Source organism: Portunus trituberculatus, chromosome 24 (assembly GCF_017591435.1).
Source record: "Portunus trituberculatus isolate SZX2019 chromosome 24, ASM1759143v1, whole genome shotgun sequence".
In the NCBI taxonomy this organism is placed as follows: Eukaryota; Metazoa; Arthropoda; class Malacostraca; order Decapoda; family Portunidae; genus Portunus; species Portunus trituberculatus.
Window position 1 is genome coordinate 15,882,456 of NC_059278.1, and position 22,500 is coordinate 15,904,955.

At 42.9% G+C, this 22,500-nt stretch overlaps 1 protein-coding gene across 3 annotated transcripts in view; it reads right to left on the reverse strand.

Moving 5' to 3' along the window:
- LOC123508305 (serine/arginine repetitive matrix protein 1-like) overlaps positions 1-22,500 on the reverse strand; it is a 135,801-nt gene that overhangs the window by 69,620 nt on the left and 43,681 nt on the right. For 2 of the 3 annotated variants that reach the window (XM_045261904.1, XM_045261903.1), the window contains exons 3-7: positions 19,753-19,880; positions 16,987-17,036; positions 13,810-13,952; positions 12,036-12,257; positions 11,209-11,265 (exon numbers count right to left, since the gene is read on the reverse strand). In XM_045261904.1, the coding sequence (XP_045117839.1) occupies positions 11,209-11,265; positions 12,036-12,257; positions 13,810-13,952; positions 16,987-17,036; positions 19,753-19,880 (600 nt within the window). The remainder of the gene's footprint in view (positions 1-11,208; positions 11,266-12,035; positions 12,258-13,809; positions 13,953-16,986; positions 17,037-19,752; positions 19,881-22,500) is intronic. The other variant, XM_045261905.1, reaches the window with a different exon arrangement.

Here is a 22,500-nt window from a genome sequence, read left to right on the forward strand (position 1 = left end):
GCAATCCAGACAGAACATACTTAACTCTACACACACACACACACACACACAGACACACACCGATTCTTGTTTCATTCAGGTAACCAGGTAATATCTTCGTTGGTGATAAGACTGTTACTAATCAATGACTCCTTTCATGTCAGTGGTATCAGTTATACTCTAAAATTGTATCAAATCATCATTATTCAGCTTAACCCCTTCAGTACCGTACCATGACACGTTTTCATATTCATTCTGCTTACTATTTGGTGATTTTATACAGCTTCAGAAACTTATGAGGGAATTAAAATGGTGAAGGCTGTGGCTATTAATCTTCTGATCTCCATAGACCCTTCCTAATGTGAATAAAATCGATTAATCATGCCCAAAACACGGTACAAGTGCATCCCAGTACTGAAGGGTTAAAGAAGAGTTATAATAAATAAAAAAGTTAAATATTACAGTTTTTCCTGATAATTAAATCTTGTATCATCACTGTCATCATTATTTTTCCTTCCATCCGCCTAAAATCCTTGAAATAATCTTTAAGACAAGTGAAAAGCAAAAGAGAAACAAAACAGAATCAAGAAAAAAATATCACATTCTTGCACCGAAATTACCGTCAAGTTCCCAAGGACGATATTCCCATAAGAATCACGGCAATAATTCAATCGTGTCTTCCTTCTCCACTCCCTCACTTTCACTGGAAAAATCTCGATCGTTCTCTGGATTTCCACCTTCACATGACTTGGAAGCTTGGACGGTGGTGGTGGTGGTGGTAGTGATAAAAGTAGTATTGGTAGTAGTAGTAGTAGTAGTAGTAGTAGTAGTAGTAGTAGTAGTAGTAGTAGTAGTAGTAGTAGTAGTAGTAGTAGTTGTTGCTGTTGTTGTTGTATAAAAATGACAAGAAGAAAAGAAGAAAGGAGAATAATAATAATAATAATAATAATAATAATAATAATAATAATAATAATAATAATAATAATAATAATAATAATAATAATAATAATAATAATAATAAGATGATGATGATGATGATAAAGATGAATAACAACATCAACAACAACAACAACAACAATAGCAAGACAAAGAATAACAACAAAGAACAACAACAACAACAACAACAACAACACCAGCCACAAAGCACAGGTAAAGTATGCAGGTAGCGGCGGCCTCAGGTGATGGGAAACAAAGAGATGATGGGAAAATGGAAATGAAGAAGAGGAGGAGATGAGATGGCTGGGGGGGGAGGAGGAGGAGGAGGAGGCCGGGGAGCAAGGAAGAGGAGGAAGTTACTATAGGGATTTGTGGTGGGAGGAAAGTGAGGAAGTCTTGGGGAGGAAAGGAAAGTGGGAACAGACGTGGTGAGAGAGAGAGAGAGAGAGAGAGAGAGAGAGAGAGAGAGAGAGAGAGAGAGAGAGAGAGAGAGAGAGAGAGAGAGAGAGAGAGAGAGAATAAATAAAAAGGATATATGTAAGAATTCGGAGAGAAATGTGAGAAAAAAGGAAGAAAGTGAATGATAAAAGAGATAAAGGAAAAAAAATAAATAAAAGTGGAATAAGATGTAAGAATACGAAGAGGAAATCTAAGGAAAAAAAATAAAGTGAATGATAGACACGAAAAAGAAGTTCACGGCAGGAGAGATTGATAAAGATAAGTGCAAAGGAAGGAAAAATGTAAAAGAACGGAAGAATGGAAAGAAAGAAAACAGAAAGGAAAGTGTTGATAAAAAGAAAAGAAAAACAAATAGAAAGACGTTCAAGAAGGAAAAGATTGAGAAAGAAAAGTGCAAAGGAAAATAATTGAAAGAACAAAGAAAGATAAAAAGAAATAAATATCCACGTTATCAGTAAGTTAGCAAATCTCCACACACTCTGGCTTGTGAGGTGATGAATGCCGTTACCTGGACAAATCTACAGGTGTGAGGAGGGTGAGGCAAGTGTTCACCTGTAATTAATACCAAATCAGGTGTGTGTGCAGGTGTGAATATAGAGTCGCGAGTAGAAAAAATAACACACACACACACACACACACACACACACACACACACACACACACACACAAAACATACTCCCTCTCTTTTCCTATCCTCTACCTTCCCTTCTCTTCCCCACTACCCCCTCTTCCTCCTCCTCCTGACAACCCCATCCATTCTCCGCCCCCCCAGCACAAAATAGCGGGCGCCCATCCTGTCAGGTGGGCGTGATTACAGCGGTGGAATGTAGGAGTGCACGGGCGTGTGTGTTGTATTGTGGCGGTCAGTGAACAAACGGCAGGATGTGTGTGTGTGTGTGTGTGTGTGTGTGTGTGTGTGTGTGTGTGTGTGTGTGTGTGTGTGTGTGTGTGTGTGTGTGTGTGTGTGTACAGGTTTAATTTCATTGTATATCTTTTCTCTTCCATGTTGTTTCCTTACGATCTTGCTGTGTGTGTGTGTGTGTGTGTGTGTGTGTGTGTGTGTGTGTGTGTGTGTGTGTGTGTGTGTGTTTACAGGTTTTAATTTCATTGTATATCTTTTTCTCTTCCATGTTGTTTCCTTACGATCTTGCTGTGTGTGTGTGTGTGTGTGTGTGTGTGTGTGTGTGTGTGTGTGTGTGTGTGCGAGGGGAAGACAAGATGCGCAGTATAATGTAATGACGCTAATATAATGATACAATGAAGGGAGCTTGCTTGAGGGAGCGGGGATGGGAGTGACGGAGGACGGAAAAGGAAGGGGAAACAGAGGAGGAAGAGGGGAAAACCGAGGGGAAAGAGGGAAAAATAATGAGAGATAACAGGTAGCTATTCTGTGCTTGCTCCGAAGGGGAAACCCACAAAAGGATAGAAAAAAAAATGAAGAAAAAAGAAAAAAATATTAGTCATTCCGAAAAAAAGAGAAAAAAGAAAGAAAGGAAGGAGAGAAAAAGTTTTTGGTAAGTCATTGCAGGAAATCCCAGGTAACCTCATTCACCTACTCACCTGGCAAGAGATGTAACCTTGAAGTACCCCCACCACCACCACCACCACCACCACCACCACTACCACCCACCACCACTACTACCACCAAACTCAACATACAAGTGTCTGCTTCTCTTAACTGACGATGACGATGACGATGATGACGGTGGTGGTGGTGGTGGTGGTGGTGGTGGTATTTTCCTTGTATGACGCAAATTTACTCATATTTTCTTTCCTGTTTGTTTTCAAGAGGCTAATTTATAATTGTATATTTTTCCTACTGTATCCTCTCTCTCTCTCTCTCTCTCTCTCTCTCTCTCTCTCTCTCTCTCTCTCTCTCTCTCACTGTTTTTTCCTCCTCCTCCTCTTCCCCTTCCAATCATCTGAACGTATTTTTGTATCTGTCTTCCCTTCCTATGTTATTTAATACCTATCTCTCCTCCTTCTCCTCCTCTTCTTCTTCTTCTTCTTGCACAACTCTTATCTTCCTCCTCCACGAAGTCCTCTCCTCCACTCAACTTATCTCCTTTTCTCCACTTGCATCCTGTTTGGTTCTCCACTCTTTATCTCCTCTTATCTAATGTTTAAGTTCTTCTCCTTTCTTCTTTCTGTTTCTGCTTCTGTATAATGTTCTTCTCTTTCTCTGCTTAGTTAATTTTTGTTTTTCTCTATATTATTGTTTTTCATCTTTATTTCTTGCATTTTTCCCTCACTTATTCTGTTTTCATTCTATCATTTACTTTTTTTTGTTTAATTTAATCTATCTGTTCTTTTTCTTCTTGTCTACCCATTATTTATCTTTGTTTTTCATTTATTCCTTTCTCTTTTCTATACACAAACATTATTTTTTTTTCCCTTCTCATTTCTATTATTATCATCCATTTCCTTTGCTTTTACGATTCTCTTTCCTCTCTCTATTTTTTTTTTTTCCCCACGTCCTGATTTCCAGTATCGTCAGTTTCCTCTATGTTTCCTTTACACAGCTCCAGAGATGACATGAGGAAAGCAGACACTGTAAGATGGAGGGATACTCAATGGACGAATTAACTTCTTCACATTCATGGTCCGTAGTAGCGCGCGCATACACACACACACACACACACACACACACACACACACACACACACACACACACACACACACACACACACACACACACATACCACGAAGTAAACTAACCAAGAACATTTTACTCCACCCACACACATCCCTGTCACTCCACCCTCTCCTCTCTCTCTCTCTCTCTCTCTCTCTCTCTCTCTCTCTCTCTCTCTCTCTCTGGTACACAAATTCTAAGTCCAATTTAATTCAGCTTGTGTCGTTGCCAACTTATGTATTCAGTGGTGTTACGTGCATCACTCTCTCTCTCTCTCTCTCTCTCTCTCTCTCTCTTTCTGACAGGCAAATGGTGGGCTGTGTCGTTCTAGTTTATGTAACGTTTTCAATTTTTGCGATAATTTATTTTTTACTCATTTTTTTTATACGATCACCAAATAAAGAAGTGTGAGTTTAGTGTCGAATCCTAACTTTCTGACTATATACGGTCCTGAAACCCTTGTTGGGGGATTAAGGAACAAGTTCTGCGTTTTTCTTTAGCGCTTTGTTGTCTCGTTAGGTTTTAAAGGCCAAGGGAATCATTAAGCGTGTTTTCAAGTTTTTTTTTTTTTTTTTTTTAAGTTTGTGTGTGAAGGATCTTTGTTAAACTATTACTAAAATCATTAAAAATATCGAAAAGCTCTATAATTTTCATTAAGTCAATTAAAAGTACTCATGAATGACTTAGATAGAGAGAGAGAGAGAGAGAGAGAGAGAGAGAGAGAGAGAGAGAGAGAGAGAGAGAGAGAGAGAATCCTAACTTTACGGTGGAGTAAGTGAGGTGTTCAGTGGCAGCGTAAGTAGAGGAGGAGGAGGAGGAGGAGGAGGAGGAGGAGGAGGAGGAGGAGGAGGAGGAGGAGGAGGAGGAGGAGGAGGAGGAGGAGGAGGAGGAGGAGGAGGAGGAGGAGGAGGAGGAGGAGGAGGAGGAGGAGGAGGAGGAGAAGAAGAAGAAGAAGAAGAAGAAGAAGAAGAAGAAGAAGAAGAAGAAGAAGAAGAAGAAGAAGAAGAAGAAGAAGAAGAAGAAGAAGAAGAAGAAGAAGAAGAAGAAGAAGAAGAAGAAGAAGAAGAAGAAGAAGAAGAAGAAGAAGAAGAAGAAGAAGAAGAAGAAGAAGAAGAAGAAGAAGAAGAAGAAGAAGAAGAAGAAGAAGAAGAAGAAGAAGAAGAAGAAGAAGAAGAAGAAGAAGAAGAGGAGGAGGAGGAGGAGGAGGAGGAGGAAGTTTACCTGAAGGGGGCATTGGGGAAGAGGACGGGGTGAGGGGGTGTTGGAGTGTAATGGTTGGGTGGGGAGGGATGAGGAGGAGAGAGGGGGGAGGGAGAATACAGGTGTTGTGTGTCACCTTTCACAATGTTGCCAGAATTGTGTTTTTTGCGTCACAACCACAGCAATACGAACCACATCACATTTCTTTTCTTTTTTTCTTCACATCATTTCAGCATAAGCAAAGTGGATTAATTTTCTAGTTTTCTCCTTCTTCTTCTTCTTCCTCCTTTTTCTTCTCCTCCTCCTACTCCCCCTTCCTCTTCCTCCTTCTTCTCCACCCCTTCCTCCTCCTCCTCCTCCTTCTCCACCCCTTCCTCCTCCTCCTCCATCCCTTCCTCCTCCTTCTCCACTCCTTTCCTCCTCCTTCTCCACCCCTTCCTCTTCCTTCTCCACCCCTTTCTCCTCCTTCTCCACCCCTTCCTCCTCCTCCTCTTCTTGTGAGTGTGATTTGCAAGAGTACATACCAACACAATAACAACCATCGCCCTCTCGCACTCTAGTCAACTCCTTCTCCGCGATACAAAACAATCAAACACCACTAAAACTAATATATGGAATCTTTATAAGCATCTATAATAAAAAAATAACACGAAAAATAGGGTAGATCTTGCAATTTCCACCCATTTTAATCCCTTTAATACCATGACGCATTTCCCTACTCATTCTGCTTAGTATATGGTGACTTTATATAGCTTCAGATACTCATGTTGGGGATTAAAATAGTGAAGACTGTGACCTTGAACCCTTTCAACACTGAGACGCATTTTTATCATGATTCTTTTTTTAGTATGATAGACAATTTTATTTGCATTAGAAAGGATCTATGGAGGTCAAAAGATTAATGACCACAGTCTTTACTATTCTAATCCCCACATAAGTTTCTGGAACTGTATAAAATCGTTAAATAGTAACTAGAATGAATATGAAAACACAGCATGCATGGTACTGAAGGGGTTAATCTTCTCACCTCCATAGTCCCTTCCTGATGTCAATAAAATGGTCTAATCGGATACAAATCTCACGATAAAAATGTGTCCCAGTATTGAAGGGGTTAAAGACTGTAGGTGGCTCTAGAACAAGTGAAGATATCTCAGAGTGAATATTGAAAGATGCGCCAAGTAGTGCAAAGGGTTAGGGAGAGGCAGGGAGTGAAAGGGAGTGTGGGTGGCATGAGAGATGAGTGGAAATGACTTGTGATATCTAACTTTCCCTCCTGATATGACACACCTGATGCAAGACTTAATGAGAGAGAGAGAGAGAGAGAGAGAGAGAGAGAGAGAGAGAGAGAGAGAGAGAGAGAGAGAGAGAGAGAGTAGTGTCATGTTAACGAGTAAAAGCAAATAAATAAATATAATAAACTACACCAGAAGTTAATGAAGATTTTCTGGTTCCCTGTTTCTGAAGTCTTAATTTATATCCTGTCAGTCAATATCCTGCTTCTTTAATTAAATCAATCAGAAAGAAATATATATATGCATCATTATTTTTGTTACTTGTATGACCTTCCTTCAATAAAAAATGTAAAGCAAGTAAATTTTTCTTCTTATTATTGACGTCAATACTTCATCTACACTTGTTCAATTAAATATATCAGAAAGAAAAAAAATATGTACATTACTATTTTTGTTACTTGTATGACTTTCCTTCAGTAAGAAATGTTAAGCACGTAATTCCTTTCTTATTATTCACATCTACACTTCGAGACCTCAAGGGAATGCTTTGTCCAGTCAATTTAATACGTGACTTGACTATAAACAAGTCACCAAAACCCACAATACGTGAGTCACAGCTGAAAAATCATCCGTTTTCTACGATGCTAGAGAAAATCGCTTCACTGGATAACTGTTGCAAAAGCTGACAGTTTACTTCACAATAAATCTAAAGAACTGTTGAACTAACCACAGGACAGAACGACGAGGATAGAGAGAGAAGTATAGACAATAGCATGTAACAATAGAAGTAGGAGGGCAAACAGGAGGAGCGGGAGGTGAGGAGCAGGGTGGTTGTTGAGGGGCGGAAGAGAGTAAGGACCTTGAAACACTGCAGGGAGGCGAGGTTGTTGGCCAGTGGGCGAGAGTAGCTACTGATCGGCAGCCTCACCACATTAGCAACAAGGCGCTATATTTAATGCGGACCAGATTAGCTAGCGAAGGAGGCGGTGAAGCACAGGAGGGTAAAACGATTTCCTCATTCTAATCCTTGGTGGTTTCTCGTCGAGTTCCAATTAGCATTTAACGAAGCGAAGGGTGAAATCTCAAGGGGCAGTTAATTACCAGGCGCCGCGGGGTAGAAGACCATCACGGGGAGGTTACAAAGGGATAAACAGGGGGAGGGAGAGGGAGTGGACGCCAGGGACTGAATCGTGTCATAGAAAACGGAGCTATTTTGGGGACCCTCGCCGACGCCGGTCTCCGCCACCACCACCACCACCACCGTCGCCGCCGCCGCCTCAATCAATAAGTTCACTGGCCTCATAACCGCGTTGCAGCCAAGGCCATTCACCGCGTCGCTCGAGTCACGGGGGAGTACCGGTCCACGCACCTCACGCAACGACCCTTGTACATTGCCCTGGCCACTCCTGCAGCCCAGCACTGACACAGGAGGTGCAATAGGGCTCCGATCTTGGCAGTGGACAGCTAGGAGAGCCCTGCGGCGCGTCGGGGGAGGATTTGGGCGATGTAAGTGAGAGCGTCCTCCCCCACCATGACAGTGGATCGTGCCTTAGCGTGACGTGACCTTGGCCTTCGCTGCGCGGTGGTGGCGGCGGCGGCCAGGTGCGGACGCCGGGCTCAGACGCCTGCTCGCCTTGCCCCCCTCCTCCCTAAAACCCCGCCTACCACTCCCCAGCACCTCCCCACGCCCCACTCCTGCCACCCCCATGCCGGTTCCTGTCTGTCCTGCCTTCCTGACGCCCTCCACTCCTGATCCCCAACCTTAGTCCATCCTACAATCCTACAATATCCCACAATGCATCTACAAAACGCAGACACCACATATTTCATTCCTGACTTTACCTTCTCACTTCCTTCTACATCAACCATAATTACTGCACCAAACTCCCTGGACCCCACCTACCCCGCCATACCGCACCGCCCGCCCCTATTTCGGACCCAAACAATGACAGAGTTGAAACACTGGCGCGAAAACAAGAGCCGGGAATAGTTCGTGACGCAAGTGTGACGTGGAGGCGTGACGTCAGCCGGAGGAGGGGAGAGAGGGGGGCGGAACAGGGGGCTAAGGGAAGGTAAAAAAAAAAGGTATGGGGGGAGGGGGGGAGAAGGTCGATCGTGGTGCCTTGAATGGAGCTTACCTATGAATGGAGGTGTGTGTATGTGTGTATGTGTGCAAGTGTGCGTGTGGTAGCAAGACAAAGTGAAGTTAATAACAAGAATGCTGAACACGCGTAACGAGGAACGATAAAGATATACAAATCATCACCTGGCGACAGTACAACACACCTATATAGCAACGCACACCTGAAGCTCACATCAACAACCCAACATCTCACTCCTCCCTGTACAGTAGATTAATTCCTCCTTCCCTTCCCTTCCCTCCCTCCATACCTCCCTACCACTCCCTCTGTCCCTCCCGCGCGGCCTCACCCTGACCCTGGCGGAGGAAACATCCCAGCGCGAAGTAACCTTGTCCTCTAGTACCGAGGTCACCTGTAACCCTGACCCACTTTGCCAAGGCCGCTCCGCCCGCCTTTTGTCCCTTCGGCCTCGCGACTTGCCAGAGAGAGAGAGAGAGAGAGAGAGAGAGAGAGAGAGAGAGAGAGAGGTGTTGGTGGCTGGAGTGAAATATAGAAACGATGGAAGTAAGTGATAATAATAGGGAATTGCTGTGTGTGTGTGTGTGTGTGTGTGTGTGTGTGTGTGTGTGTGTGTGTGTGTGTGTGTGTGTGTGTGTTACGAGGTGGTGAAGTGACTTTGTAATAAGATAGGATAATGCGAGGAAGGGAAACGTAAAGAGCAACGAACGAACGAACGAACGAGAGAGAGAGAGAGAGAGAGAGAGAGAGAGAGAGAGAGAGAGAGAGAGAGAGAGAGAGAGAGAGAGAGAGAGAGAGAGAGAGAGAGAGAGAGAGAGAGAGAGAGAGAGAGAGAGAGAGAGAGAGAGAGAGAGAGAGAGAGAGAGAGAGAGAGAGAGAGAGAGAGAGAGAGAGAGAGAGAGAGAGAGAGAGAGAGAGAGAGAGAGAGAGGTAAAGCTAACCTTGCAGTTGAGTGTCAGGGTCGCAACACAAGGTCTCTCGAGAGGAGGGAGAGGGAGAGGGAGAGGCGGGGAAAGACGAGGAAGTGTGGCAAGGTTAGAGACCCAGAGATACAAGGTCGCTGACTCCAACCCACCACTCCTCTCCCTCCCTCTCTCAGCTCTCCCTACCCCTCCCGCCCCTCTCAAGGACACCGCTCCCCCCATTAAAAACTACCTCAGCTCCCCGCCCTGTTCCTTCCTGCCCACATAGGGGAGGGCAGTATTACCTTTTTGAAAAAACAGCGCCCCATCGCCCCTTTTTCTATATGGGGCGTGACGGAAGGAGAGGGAGAGGGAAAGGGAGGGGCCGCTCACCTTGGGACGAGACCTCGAGTTTCATTATCAAGGGCGAGTCCCAGCGGTTTCAAGGGCACTAGCTACCTGTGTCAAGGATACTCAAGACACACCTTATTCTCTCCTCCTACTCCTCCTCTTCCTCCTCCTCCTCTCATCTTATTCCGCGTTTTCCAGAGTCTATCTTTCTCTCATCTTTTTCTCTTGTCTCTCTTCCGCGTCCTTCTCTTCCTCCTCAGCTTTTCTCTCTTCCTTTCCTCTTCTTCCGTCATGTTTTTTTCTTGTCTTCCCCTTCCCTACTCTCATATATTATATTTTTTTCTTTTCCTGTTATTTTCTCTTATTTTCCTTCCTTTGACTCTCTTTTTCTCCTCACTCCTTTAATCTTCTCTTTTCCTTCCCTGCTTTTCTCATTTTCTCTCCTCATTCTTTCTCACGCCCTCTTGTCTTCTCCCTCCTCCAATCTCTCCCTCATTCTCCTCACAATGCTCTCGTCTCTCACCATACATTTATCTTTCTACCGCCCCTCTCCCATACCCCCGACACACAAACACTATTCTCCCCCTTCTTCTTCCTCACACCTCTTTATCTTTGGACTCTTCACACCTGTTAGCCCGAGAAGAGAATCTAACCGCCTTCAGGAGTTAACTGTCCGCGCCAACACACCTGTTCATTTATTATCATTACTTTTCAACACTCCTCAAATTAAAGAATTCTTATTAGTACGTTTGACTTCAAATTCTGCCCCCCCCTTTTTTTATACAATCACGTATTCCAAGGCTCCAACAAACATTTCTTCCTTACGTAACTCCTTATCAACGTTCAGGGTTATCAGCACCATCACAAAACACGAAGTAATGATGATAAACAAAGGCTCAGGAAAAATAGGGAAGTCCCTCTTAAAAGGTTCCATTCTCCCAGAGCTGTCGTCACAGAAAACGAGTCAGGCGGCGGTGGGCGGGAGGTTTGGGTGCAGGGTATTGACGCGCGGGACCAATATAGCCTCGACAGTGACCCTGGGAGGCGACCCTGATGGTGAGGCGGCCTCCGAAGGTCGCGGCCGCCACACACACATACACACACACACGGGCCTCAAGGTCTCCGAGCAGGGCAGGGCGGCGCGGCGGCCCCTCCACGCTCCGCTACCTGGGGACGGAGGGAGGCGGGAGGGGCGCCACTCCTTTCTCGGCGCTTGTGTTGACTTCAAACTGTCATCGGTCAGTTAACTATTGCCGCCCCATAAACATCACTTAGTGGAGGGGGTGGCTGTACACTTACACACACACGCACGCACACACGCACGCACACATGCACACATACACGCACGCACAGACACACACACACACACACACACACACACACACACACACACACACACACACACACACACTAACCTGTTCGTGTTCCCGGAACTGCTCCTCCCGTCGCCGTTGCATCTCCTGTTCCTTCAGCTGCAACACAATAACAACAAAACAAGCGTCAGTGTCTCTCCGGCAGGACAGTTTCCGGGGCGGTGTTTGTGCGTGTGTCTGACGCGGCACCAATTATTATCCAATGGGGGGGGGAGGGTCGAGGCGGGACTTTGGGCTGTAAGCAAACTCCTGGCCACGACCACCGCCTCGTGACCCACACATGGATGAACAGTCTGGCACATCACTCTGGCCATAAACAAAGCCTGATACAAGACAACGAACTTCATTCCGGCGCGGCAGCACCGCCAGCCACGCGGAAGTCTGGTGAGCCAAACTTTGTAAAGCTGCAGCAAGACAGTCAAGTGCAAATATATGTGGAGGGCGTGCGTCTGTCGGTGTGCTTGTCTTCTGTATGGTTCTTCCTGACGCGGCGAGTCCGTCACGACACTCCAGCAGCGCCAGCAGACACACGAGTCGCCAGAAATATTTGCACTCTTGTGTTTCGCCGCGCTACCCAGAAAGAGTCGCCGCCGTTGTTCTTGGGGTCTGCGGCAGCGGCTGCAGCGGCGCGGCGAATGCCCCACACCAGGTGTGAGGCACCACGGGCGGGGCACGAGGAATTTGCTTACACCCAAAAGCTGTTACGGGTACTGACACCAATATTTGTATACAAATTTTCATAGATTTTTTTTGTCAAAAAAAAGCAAAGATGTTTGTTTGTTTCTATAGAGCATGCACATGCACAATACCTGTGTACACCTGGTGTCGGCGTGTGAGCATGTCAGTGTGTGTGTGCGTGCGGGACTCACCCGCTCTATGGCCTCCTGGAGGCCGGAGTCCCTGATGGGGCCTGATGACCCTGGGGTGCCCGGGGCCGAGGCCGACACGAAGGCGGCGTTGGTGGAGTGGGAGCTGGAGTGGGAATGGCTGGAGTGGGAGTGGCTGGAGTGGGATCCGCGGGAGGAGGCGGGGGAGGAGTACCCGGGGAGCATGACCAGGGGCGTGGTGGCCAGCCCTCCCTCACCGTAGCTCTGCGGCACACCCACCACCATGCAGGGTTACTGACCCCATGCAGAGGCGGGGCGGGGCGGGGACAAAGGCAGGGAATGGAGGCAAAGCAGGGGAAGGTGTAGTACAAGATGGGGCTGATGAGACCTGAGGAGCTGGGGCATTGGGGAGAGGCAGCTGGAAGATGGGGCGGGGCAGGGGAAGGCTGGGCATAAATATTTATAAAAAGTATGGGATGAGAGGGAGAAAAGGTGAACCACGATGGAGAGATAGAGGTGGAAGGGCGGCAGGGTGACATGGCTGACTATATCAATCATTCCTATATGACGAACACTGAGGGAGGGGGGTCACGGGGTGGTCAAGACAGCACCCGACACAATCAGTGGACACCTGCACCACGCACCAGTAACAAACCACTGGACGCCACCACTGGGGGAACTGGGTGAAGCTGGGAGGCGGGGGAGGGAGCGGGGCAGGTCAGCGAGTGGCACACTGGGTCCCACCACTGCCTACCCTCAGCGTCCCTTCACAAATAGATGACAAGTAGGAAAGTTACACGTTATAATTTGAATGGAGAGGATATGATGATGACACATGAGAACAATTTACATCATCACGCGACAGCTTCATGAAAAAACCATCTGGGGGAGTAAAGAGATGCATAATTTGAAGTAATGAGGTAATCCAAGCGTGACAGCGTGTAACGTGAATGAATAGCACACTTTAATGAGGCAAAATAGTGTTATCACGCCACAGGACCATAAAAATGAAAGCAAACTGCCTGGTGGGGGGGATGTAAATAGAGCAAAACCATTTTAGCGTGACTGGAAGGGAAGTAGACTGAAATACAAGGGTTTGAAGCACCACGCCTTGAGGCACTAAAGACCCCTGGGACTGTGAGTGACTGAAGGGTTAGGGGGAGGGGGCTGTGAGTGACTGAAGGGGGAGTGGGGGCTGTGATTGTGTGAGTGCCGTGCAGCGTCCAGCCCCACCGTCCACTATCACTGACTAGACTAAGTGCTAGCTAGAGTGTGTCAGCTCCACGTGACGTCCTGCGTTCAGTACAGGGAGCGGTGGCCATGTGCTCGCCTCCTCCTGCGCCAATCAGCTGTGTCCTTTGAATGCTGCCACGCTACACACTAAAAAAGCTCATATTCTCAAACACTTCCTGCGCTTCACCTCCACTATTTCGAAAGGCTTTATTCAAATTTACACGAGTTTCTAAAGGTGTTTTCACGGTTCTAGAGGCAAAGTGACAAGATTTCCACATTATTAACTGGAGAAACACTCTTGAAAACCCGGCTAATCATCTCTGTGGCCTTGGAAAATAGTCGTGGTGAGAGAGCAAAGCGTTTCTGATTACTAGAATATTTTTGCTTCCTTCCATTTTTTCTTTACTGAACGCAGACCTGAACCCACGTTTGTTTATATACAGACACGACCCTCGGGACGTTTATCTACAAGGGCGTCACTCCGCTAAAACATTTATTTACACCTTGATGCAGGGGAGAGGGGGAGGGACCTAGCGATGGGGGAAGAGAGAGGGGGGAAGGAGAAGCGTGTCACTCAGCTTACCCTGGGAAGGTTGTTGAGGTTGTGGGTTAGCTTGTTCTTGTTGTTCTTGGAGGTACCGGAGGATCGCTTCAGGTCTCGCTTCAAAGTCTTCAGGAACTTGCCAATGCCCAAACGCTTCTTGCCATTAGCTCCCCGACTCACGTCTGTCGCAGAAAACGGAGCCATTATGCGTATCAAAGAAAATGGGGATCTTTTAAGTGTGACTCCTGTAAATTGGGATACTGGGTTGAATGAGGGGATTAAAGGGTGACTCTTATTAATTGTGATGCCTGTAAATTGGGATCCTCAGAAGGTGTCTTGTGTAGGTGTAACGTGAGGCATGATGGGATAATGGATGGGGGGGAGGAGGGGATTAAAGGGTGACTCTTACCAATCAGGGTCTTCGAGGGTAACGTGTTGTAAGTTGTAAAGTGGAACATGATAGATTAATATGAGATCAAGGAACCAAAAGATGAGAGGGAAATACAACGAATGGGGAAAAAAGTCAGTATTTCATAATAAACAAACACGAAGCCATGAAAAAGATAGAAAAAATAGAAGAAAATGCAATAATGAAACATATAAACAAATGTACGGACAATAAAGCAAATAGTCATATGAAAGCAAATTAAAAGGACTAAACTTAACAAAAATAAAGTAAAATAAGAAATATACAAATAGATAAATAAATAAACAAATAAATAAATAAATAAATAAATAAACACATAACCAGATAACATTAAAATTCTCGCCAAACTGAAGCAAATCAAGAACACAAGAGGGAACAGAAGCAACACAAGAAGCACACGATAATAACAACAATTCCCCGTTGAGAATCTTGCAAACTGACGCCACTGAAGCTCACACAGAAAACGGAACTCTTTACAACTGTTTAGAGATAACTTGCCTAAAAAAAACACTTGCGTCACTTCTGCCTTTGGAACAAGAGTCAGTGGTTGTGTTTGTTACCCTGGGAAGTTTACCGTGCACTGAGCAAACTTCCTGAGCACCATAAGACCAAAGAAAAAGAAAAACACGTAAATTAAAAAGGAAAAAAAAAAAAAAAAAAAAAAATGAAGAGTAAGATTTTGAGGCTCACAAGAAGGAAAAAAAAAGAAAAGAATGTAAAGTAAAAAGGGAAATGATAATAGTAAGAAGGTTTTGAGGCCTAAAGAAAGGAAAGGAAAAGAAAAGAATACGTAAACTGAAAAGGAATATAAAAAAGAATGACTTTTACCATAGGAAGAAGGAAAAAAAGAATAAATGAATGAAAAAAAAGAAAAGAATGATGTTTTGAGGCTCACAAAAAAAAAAAAAAAAAGGAATAAGTAAACTGAAAATGAAAATGAGAAGAATAACGTTTAAAGCACCAAAAGAAAAAAATAAGGATACGTAAATAAAAAAAAAGAAGAAAATGAAAATAATAAAGTTTTTAACACTCACAAGAAGAAAAGGAAAGAAGTAAATTAAAGAGGAAAACTAAAGAAATAAGGTTTTGAAGCTCACAAGAAGAGAAAAGAAGATGTAAAAATATGAAAATGGTAATAATAAGATTTTGACCACCACAAGCAGAAATGAAAGAGAAAAGAAGACAAAAGACCACCACAAGAAGAAATGGAAAAGAAGAGAAAAAGAATATGTAAATTGAAAATGAAAATGATAACAATAAGGTTTTGAGCACCACAAGAAGAAATGGAAGAAAAGAAGAGAAAAGAATATGTAAATTGAAAATGAAAATGATAACAATAAGGTTTTGAGCACCACAAGAAGAAATGGAAAAGAAAAGGACACAAATTAGAAAAGAAAATGAAAAGAATAACGTTTTTACAACCGGAAGAAGAAAAAGAATTAGTGAATTAAAAAGAAAAATGAAAATAATAATGTTTGAATCACAAAAAAAGAAGAGAGAAGAAAATAAAACGTAAATACAAAAGAAAAAACGAAAATAATAAGGTAAGAAATGACTTGGTGAATCGAAATGAAAATGAATGATGTTTTGAGGTCTACAAGAAAAGAAAGAAAAAAAAGAACGTGAATTAAAGAATAGGAAATAATAATGTTTTGAGCATAACAAGAACAGAAAAAGAAAAGAACACACAAACTGAAAAAGAATATGAAAAGAATGACGTTTTTAGCAATGGAACAGAAAAAATGGTAAATTAAAAAAGAAAAAATGGAAATAACAATGTTTTGAGTTTAACAAGAACAGAAAAAGAAAAGAACACACAAACTGAAAAAGAATATGAAAATGATAATCTTTTGAACAGTACAAGAAGAAAAAAAGGAAAAAAAGGAAAACGTAAATAAAAAAATGAAAGAATAACGTTTTTAGCAATGGAAATAGAAGAAAAAGTAAATAAAAACAGGAAAAAAGTGGAAATCATAATGTTTTGCGCATACCAAGCACAGAAAGAGAAAAGAACACGCAAACTGAGCAATTTTTTATTTTTAGCAATGGAAGAAGAAAAAGTAAATAAAAAATGAAAATAATAATGTTTATTTTATTTTATTTATACCACGTGGGATTTTCACGGGAATTTCTGGGCTAAAGGAGATACTTTTTTTGTGGCATCCAGTATCTCAAAGCCGACGCGCATGCAAACCGTTGCCCCGAGTGAGGAAGCCCAACCTACACTCGGACCGTGGACAGGATTCGAACCCGTGTGCTTGGAGACCCCTCGGACCCCAAAAGCATGCATGGTTCCACTGTACCACGGCGGCAAACATTTTTGAGCATAATAATAAGAAAAAAAGAAAAGACCGCGTAAACTGAAAAGGAAAATGAAAGTAATAAAGATTCGACCACAAGAAAAAAAAAAAAAAAAAGAAAACTTACAAAAACAGAAAACGAAGACAATAAATGCTTTTGGGGTATTTAGGGAAAGTGAAAATTGGAATCTGAGTTAGGTTTGGAAAGAAAAATTTGTGTGTTGGTATAAAAAAAATAATGGAAAAATGGTGAAGGTTTTAGAAGGTCTGCCGCGCCGGTGAGGAGAGGAGAGGAGAGGAGAGGGAGTCACCGGCACGCAGATGTTCATTAATTACCAACTTTAGTACTCGCTCAAACTTATTATATATTTTTCTTACTATTATTTTTTCCTTCCACTCTTTTCTTGTGTGTGTGTGTGTGTGTGTGTGTGTGTGTGTGTGTGTGTGTGTGTGTGTGTGTGTGTGTGTGTGTGTGTGTGTGTGTCTTACCTCCTACAGGCGGCAGCTCGTAGATAAGAGTAGAGCGAGGATTCAGACACCTGCAAAATAGATAAAATATGATTAGTGCTCTCTCTCTCTCTCTCTCTCTCTCTCTCTCTCTCTCTCTCTCTGGATTATTATTATTATTATTATTATTATTATTAGTAGTAGTAGTAGTAGTAGTAGTAATTTACTACTACTACTACTACTACTATCCCCCATATAACAACAACAACAACAACAACAACAATAATAATAATAATAATAATAATAATGATAATAATAATAATAATAATAACATCAACAACAACAACAACAACAACAACAATAATAATAATAATAATAATAATGATAATAATAATGATAATAAAATAATAATAATAATAATACAGATAACAACAACAACACCAGTCTATGCGGCAATACATCAGAGTGAGCAACACCTCCACACCACACCACACCACACCACAGCAGACACAGGTCATAAGTCTAGTTGCACCATCACACACTCTGCTGGTTATGAAAATTAATGCAGTCACTATTATTAATAAACTCACACACACACACACACACACGCACTCTCTCTCTCTCTCTCTCTCTCTGGATGTCAAATTTGCAGTTATAGATTAACCTCTCTCTCTCTCTCTCTCTCTCTCTCTCTCTCAACTAACTCATATTTCTCATTATGTCTTGGCCTTTCTCCCTTTTTCATTCAGCAGAGCACAACGAGGAGGGCGAGGGACACTAAGTGGGGGGATGCCGGGGGAGGGGGTGGGGTCCTCAAGTGTGCTACTTCTAAGGTGAAGGATCAGCAGGGAGGTAGAGAGGAAGGGGGTGGTGGGGGACAATAAGAAGGACAGAAGGTGCGAGGCAGAGTCGTCAGTTCCGCTTGGCTTATTTTTTGGAAAGTTAGTATGTTTGTGGAGAGAGAGAGAGAGAGAGAGAGAGAGAGAGAGAGAGAGAGAGAGAGAGAGAGAGAGAGAGAGAGAGAGAGAGAGAGAGAGAGAGAGAGAGAGAGAGAAATTCTGTTGTCTTTCGGTCTTTGTTTGTTTGTTTAATCTCGGTTTTTCATGATTTAAGAGTTTATAGTTTTGAGACAATTTCATTTCATCACACTTTTCTGCAGTTTTCTTCAGCTTATTGGTTGATACATTTATTTCTGTATTTTTTTTTTTTTTTTTGTATTTCCGTCTCAATATATTTTTTGTTACTTTCCATTATTTGAAACACAGCATGTTAGAAAGGGGTAGGACTATTAGGACCGTGAAAACTGTTGTACTAGTTTCTTCGTTCCAGACTTAAAAAAAAAAAAGAAAATAAATGATAAATACGGAAAGAAAATAAGATTCTAATCGCAATATTTCTTCATCAGACAAGAGAGATACGTTCACCAATCTTTTCCCTTCACATGAACGGTGCGTAGATAATAATATTTAGCACCAAACATGAGTGAGGCGTGGTCTGCTGGTGCTGTCAGCTGACCATTAATCTGTGAAGAGGACTTCATTAATTTCGATAAAGGCGCAGGATTTTCGTTCAAATTATGAGGTTTTATTAAAATGAAGAGTATCTGATATTTTTTTTTTTGGTGTGTGTGTGTGTGTGTGTGTGTGTGTGTGTGTGTGTGTGTGTGTGAATTATGGTGAAAATTTGTGAATCAGAGCTATCAGAGAGAGAGAGAGAGAGAGAGAGAGAGAGAGAGAGAGAGAGAGAGAGAGAGAGAGAGAGAGAGAGAGAGAGAGAGCTCATTTTCTCTTTCTGTTTTGTCTCTTAAGTACATCCCATTTTCTCTATAAATCCCTTTGCTTTACAACTTATTTCTCCTTCAACATCCCCCCCTCGTCTCTCTCTCTCTCTCTCAAATGACACACACTAATAAACCCCTCAAGAGTCTCCACCTCATGTACTCAGCAAGGCATTCACTCACTCACACTACCCAGTCACTCACTCACTCACTCACACTGGCCGAGAAGCTTCAAAACACTAACTCAGCACAAACACCAAGTCAACACAATTAGGAACACAACAAACACAACAAACACGTCACTGATTACCACCGTCACTTCATTCACCTATAAATTTGCAGTGACATGAGGTGCATATACTAATACAGGTGGATACAGGTGAGTTGGTGGATAGATAGGTACTTCAGGGGACAGGTGTAATGAGGTGAACTACAGGCGGACAGGTGTAAAGGTAAACAGGTAAGAATAGATTGGTGAAGTATAGGGTTGAAAAAGGTGAGGTGAAGAGGAAGAGGAAGAGAGGAGAGGAGAGGAGGAGAGAGAGAGAGAGAGAGGAGAGAGGAGGAGAGGAGAGAAGAGGAAAGGAGGGGAGGGGAGGGAGGGAGGGAGGGAGGGAGGGAGGAGAGAGGAGGGGAAAAGAGGAGAGGAGAGGAGAGGAGAGAGGAGGGGGAGGGGAGGAGGGGCAAGTGAGAGGAGAGGAGAGAGAGAGGAGAGGAGAGGAGAGGAGAGGAGAGGAGAGGAGAGGAGAGGAGAGAAGAGGAGAGGACGGGACAAGAGAGGAAAGGAAAAGAGAAGGACGACAAAAACGAAAACAAGAACAACAATACAAGAAAAGAACAAGAACAGAACAAGATAAAAAAAAAGAAAGAAAAGAAAATGAAAAAAAAAAGAAAAAAAAAACAGAAAAAGACACACTACTACTTTTAAGAAGAGGAGGAGGAGGAGGAGGAGGAGGAGGAGGAGGAGGAGGAGGAGGAGGAGGAGGACGAGGAGGAAGAGAAGGAGGAGTAGGCGCCGTCTCATAACCTACCCGTGGGTGTCGTGGACGAAGGCGTGGTTGCTGTGTGCGAGGGTCGGGGGGCGGTGCGCCGGGCCTCGGAAGCCCCCTGGGTACCCGTATATCTGATCCTCCTCCGCGTCCGAGAGACAACTGGACGGCTGCGGGGGAAAGGAGGCGTCAGTGGTGGTGGTGGTGGTGGTGGAATAAGAGATACACGTAATGGTAGTAATGAATAGTGTTTTGTAATGTTGATATAAAAACTACTACTGCTATTACTACTACTACTACTACTACTACTACTACTACTATAACAATACTACTACTTCTACTACTGCTGCTGCTGCTACCACTACTACTACTACTACTACAAAAAACAACAACAACAACAACAACAACAAATACTACTACTACTACTACTACTACTACTACTACTACTACTACTACTCGTGATCACTTTCTAACACGAGATAACTTTTCCTCACGACACAAAATCACACACACACACACACACACACACACACACACACACACACACACACACACCGGAAAGAAGGTAAAAGAAAATATAAGAATAGAGAAAGAAAGAAGCCGAATTAAATAATATATCCTTTTGTTTCATTGTACTGGGGTAAACTACGCGGTCGGAGAGGTACCGGGGCGGGAGGGGAGGAGAGGAAGGGAGGAGAGGAGGGGGAAGGTGAAGGGGAAGAGAGGGGAGAAGGGGAAGGAGGTGGGGAGTTGAATCCTGAGCCCACGTCTCTTTAACCTGCCCTTTACACTAAGCACAGGGCACGGGGTCACCTGAAGGAGGGCTGACGCAGTGGTGGTCGTGGTGGTCGTGGTGGTGGTGGTGGTGGTGGTGGTCGTGGTGGTGGTGGTGGTGGTTTCCAATGATTTGTTTCTTCACTTCACACTCATTTCAGAACATCACGTCAGACAACCACCAACACATCACTCACAATCTTCACTGTTCATGTCACTCACTTCAACATTCACCTCACAGAAGCCTTACTAATTTACTTTATACTCATTTCAAAACATCACCTCAGACAACCACTCATATTACCCACAATCCCTTTCCTGCTTCATGTCACTCACTTCAACACTCTAAGAGAAACTTATTATTTCACTTCACACTCATTTCAAAACCTCATCTCAAACATTACACATTCACTCATTACTCATAGTCATTCATCTCACTCACTTCACTCACCTCACAGAAACCTTACTTATTCACTTTACACTCATTTCAAAACCTCATCTCAAACATCACACATTCTCATTTTACTCACAATCACTCATCTCACTCACTTCACTCACCACAGAAACCTTACTAAACTGACTTTCACCTCAAACATCACACATTCACTCATATTGCTCAAAATCATTTCAAAACCTCATCTCAAACATCACATTCACTCATATTACTCAAAAATTACCCATCATCTCACTCACTACACTCATTTCAAAACATCTCAAACATCACAATATTCAATCAGTACTCACAATCACTTCATGTCACTCACTCCACTCACCTCACACATCCAGCATTCACTCCACCTCATTCACTTCACCTTGCTCTTTTCCACACAGCAATCTCTCCATTTCATCATCTTTAACTTACCAACATCTACCGCGCATTCATGAGGCACACTATCACATATACAGGTAGACATACACGCAGGAAGTCAACGGTGAAGAGATGAACAAAGACATACAAATATAGTCAGGTACGGAGTTTATATAGCTTATCATAATATGGCGTAGTCCTTATTCAGTCGGTAGTCATGTATACCTTTCATACAATATACAGTTGATAGTCATTTATACAGACATACAGTAGACCATACAACCAATAGTCAAAAACAATTATAAACACGCACAAATAAGCATAGTCACATATATAAACACATATACACATACAGCAAACATAGAGGTAAGCATATATACACCTGCAAACATACAGATAATCATATAGTCACTAATACACACACACACACAGGAAAACACAGAGTCACACACACAAACACAAATACACACAGAAGCAAACAGGCAAGCATAAGAACACACACAAGTCACACATACAAACATACACAAACACTCAATTAAAGCGCCAGCCAGCACTCACGCCTTGAGGTAAACAAAGGCACACTCGTCTTTCCTAATAGTAAGAGGTACGATAAGATCCGAGTCCCTGACCTTCTCCCACTAAGTTCTATGTTAATCTGAGGTGTTGATGCTGTGGTGGTCTGTCGTAACCGAGACACAGAAAGAGGAGACACACACGAGAGGGAGAATATGACAAAAATTTAATGAATGAATAAATAAAGGGAAGGGAATAGAGAAGAGGAGAGAAGAGAAGAGAAGAGAAGAGAAGAGAGAGAGAGAATAGTGATAATGGAGGTGACGGAAGAAAAGAGAAAAGTGAGAGGCGGACAGACAGAAAATAAATAAATAAATAAATGCAAGAATAGAGAAATGATAAAAGGAAGTAAAAAGCACAAACAAGGAAAAATAAGACAAAAAAAAGAATAAATAAATAAATTAATAAAGAAATTGATAAATAAAAGAAAGAACGGAGAAATGATGGAGAGAGGAAGTAAAACAAACAAATTGGTTTATATGGAAAAATTGCAACTTTAAAGTTTTTTTATTCTATTTAATCAATTTACTTACTTTTATTTTCAAATTTTTTTGGCCTTTAAGAAAATCATATATATTTCAACATCTACTACTACAATCTCTCTCTCTCTCTCTCTCTCTCTTTCTCTCTCATAC